This window comes from Alnus glutinosa, chromosome 4, assembly GCF_958979055.1.
Source record: "Alnus glutinosa chromosome 4, dhAlnGlut1.1, whole genome shotgun sequence".
Taxonomy (NCBI): domain Eukaryota; kingdom Viridiplantae; phylum Streptophyta; class Magnoliopsida; order Fagales; family Betulaceae; genus Alnus; species Alnus glutinosa.
In genome coordinates, this window is record NC_084889.1 from 21,689,109 (window position 1) to 21,691,897 (window position 2,789).

Genomic DNA, 2,789 nt, shown 5'->3' on the forward strand with positions numbered 1-2,789 from the left:
ATGTAGGTCTTGTAGCAAGGATCATGTTTTCAGTGTCGACTTTGAGTTTGGGAGCTTCAATCTAACGAATTTTAGGGTTTATATCAAACCCTAAGAGAGAGGATGGAGAGAATTCGTTTGGGATAAAAGAAATAAGTTGAAAATGAACGATTTTAGTCAATAACCATTAATTACAACCACATTTTCAGCTAATTTGCCTCAACTAACTCCTCAGAATTTACATCCACTTCGGCTGACGCATCATATTTGAAGTGAATTTTCCTTTTCTTTATTTAAAAGTTCAATATGAAAAAATAATTAAAATGCGGCGTGGCAACCGGTGTAAAATGAATGTGAAAATTAGCATTACTCTGGTTGATTTGTTTCTCCAATAATACATCCAACTAAACAAAATTCTCCTCTTTTTTCAATTTCCTCGAACTCGATCTTTATCTAATTGAATCATAATCTCGAGTTGTTCTTCCTCTATTAATGAAAGTTTTCCATATACATCCTTGTTAATTCGTCGTCCATTGCACTATCACTGCTTCCCCAAGGGCAAGAAGTATGAGAAAACCCTAAACCTGCTGTTTCAAACGACAACTCCTGGGCCCTATTTATGACCAGGAGAAGAGAAATTGCCTTATGGCAAGCCGGCCCAGCCTTCACCTGGATCGATCAGTAGTATTCCCCCACAGAGAGATCCGAGAGAAGCCTGGCCTCTAAAGGGTCATGCAATCATTTTTAGTATTATACAATTAAAACTGGGATTATTTACTCAACAGTCCCCATCCCAACCCAAAATCCCACGTACCAAACAGACCTTTTAGGACCAAAGCAAACAGGATAAATATCTGACCGTCCACAAAGACGTTCAACACGTGTGTTTTGGATAAAGGCAATAATACCCAACAAGTCCCAAACCCTTCCATGCATGTTGGATTTTGCAGGTCAAGGGAAGCTCGTGCACAAGCTGGCGAAAGGTCTGTGGTTTTGTTTGTTTGATCGAGTAGTATATATATCATCTATATTCATAGCAACGGAGGTCCTGTCGTCAAATCTTAGAACATTATTAATTAGTTTATGGCATAAAATAAAACATTATTAAATTTGGAAGAAACTGGATTCCCTGAGGACCAGGTTAATTAGCGTGTGTATATATATGACATCCAGTATTTCGTTTAGAAAGAGAGAAATTAATAAAGTTTATGCTTCTGCTACAACTTAATTGGGATGATGTAAAACCCTGTTAAGAGTACGTTTTCATGAATCCCTTATATTAATTTGTCTGTCATGTAGTAATGTAGGTAATGCTAAAAGTTATATTTTTATCCCAAAATTATGATATAATGCTAAGGTAATATTTCTAATCAACTTTTCAATCAGTTTTTATTAAAAGAAAATATGAAATCAAAGATTGGTGAGGACTACGTGGTCTGTCCTTGTTAAAAATATAAATTTAAAGGTTGATTAATACAGCTATGTCAATATTGTGAAATAATTATGAATAAGCTGGTTGGGCACCAATATCATACGGACATAACAGATGGAGCGTTTGCTTGAGAATCATATGGAATTTCATTCTTATGAAAGTAGGCCCTAGGGTTTAAGTAATTAAGTACATATTTTCACCAAGCTCACTTTTTGATCCAAAACTAATAGTAAACTAATCTATATATATACATATATCCTGGGCAGAACAATAATAGGCTACAAAATTGGATTACTTTCCTCCTCTCAAATCCCTTCTCTTTCGCCCAGAAAAAGAAAGATAAAAAGAAAACCCTTCTCTTCCGTGTGGCGATTCCAAAAACTACTCCTTGTTTCACAAAGGTTACAAGAGCCTATATATGCTTCAGAAAAAGAAAGATGATAGACTCTTCTTGTTCTTGAAAAAAAAAAAAAAAAAAAAAAAAAAAAAAAAAAAAAACATCTTTAGCAGGCTGATCGAGTAGAGAAATTTGAAGATTCGATTTGTCACTAGCTACTTCAAATAAAAAGATAAGAACCAAACGAGCCATCTAAAGAGGGAGGGAGATATTCATGCGATCAACAGGCCGGCCGGTGTTTCTAACAAAATAGGGGAATAGAGAAAGATTGAAAGAAAAAAGTGAATACAAGTGTTTTGCTGTACATTCTCCATAAATTAAAGGGAAAAAGAAAAGAGAACAGCAAAAGAAGGAGCTTCCCATTTTAATCATGCCAGCAGAGAAGCATGATAATACATCTTCTAAGTATGTAGAGCCTGCCTCTTCCTTCTTTAAGAAACCCACCAAGCCCTTTACATGAAAACTTTCTCTTAGAGCCTCCAATAGTAGCACTAGCACCCTTCATCTTCATCGATCTCCTCTTGTATATATTTGTGGGTGCTTCTTCTTCTTTCTTTTCTTTTCTTTTCTTTTTTCTTTATTTCACTGGGTTTTTCAATATATATAGCTTCCTTCCCCTCTTCTGATCACTTCTCTAGCTAGTTCTAGCTAGCTACTGTATGAATCACTCGGTTCATATTATAGTAATGATAGAAGGGGAAAAAGGCAGGGTGTTGTTTTATATAGGAGAAGAGAATAAAGAAACAAACATATATAGGGAGCCAATGACATATGTGATCAGTACCAGGCACTGCACTTTGGGTCCCAACTCACTGGCAACCAATACTCACACAAGATGGAATGTGTTAGAAACCAAACAAAACTCTCTCTCTCTCTCTCTCTCTCTCTCTCTCTCTCTCCACGGAGATTTCAAAGAAAAGGGAGGACATTTTTTGTCATATTAGGGTAAATACCTAATTGCCCCTTGTAGTTTAAAAACTT

General features: G+C 35.8%; 1 protein-coding gene across 1 annotated transcript; it reads right to left on the bottom strand.

Moving 5' to 3' along the window:
- Positions 1–1,875: 1,875 nt before the first annotated feature.
- On the bottom strand, positions 1,876–2,510 carry LOC133865198 (small polypeptide DEVIL 4-like). The gene has a single exon (XM_062301560.1). It carries the CDS (start codon positions 2,317–2,319, stop codon positions 2,173–2,175), a length of 147 nt encoding a protein of 48 aa, XP_062157544.1. The 5' UTR covers positions 2,320–2,510; the 3' UTR covers positions 1,876–2,172.
- Positions 2,511–2,789: the final 279 nt, after the last annotated feature.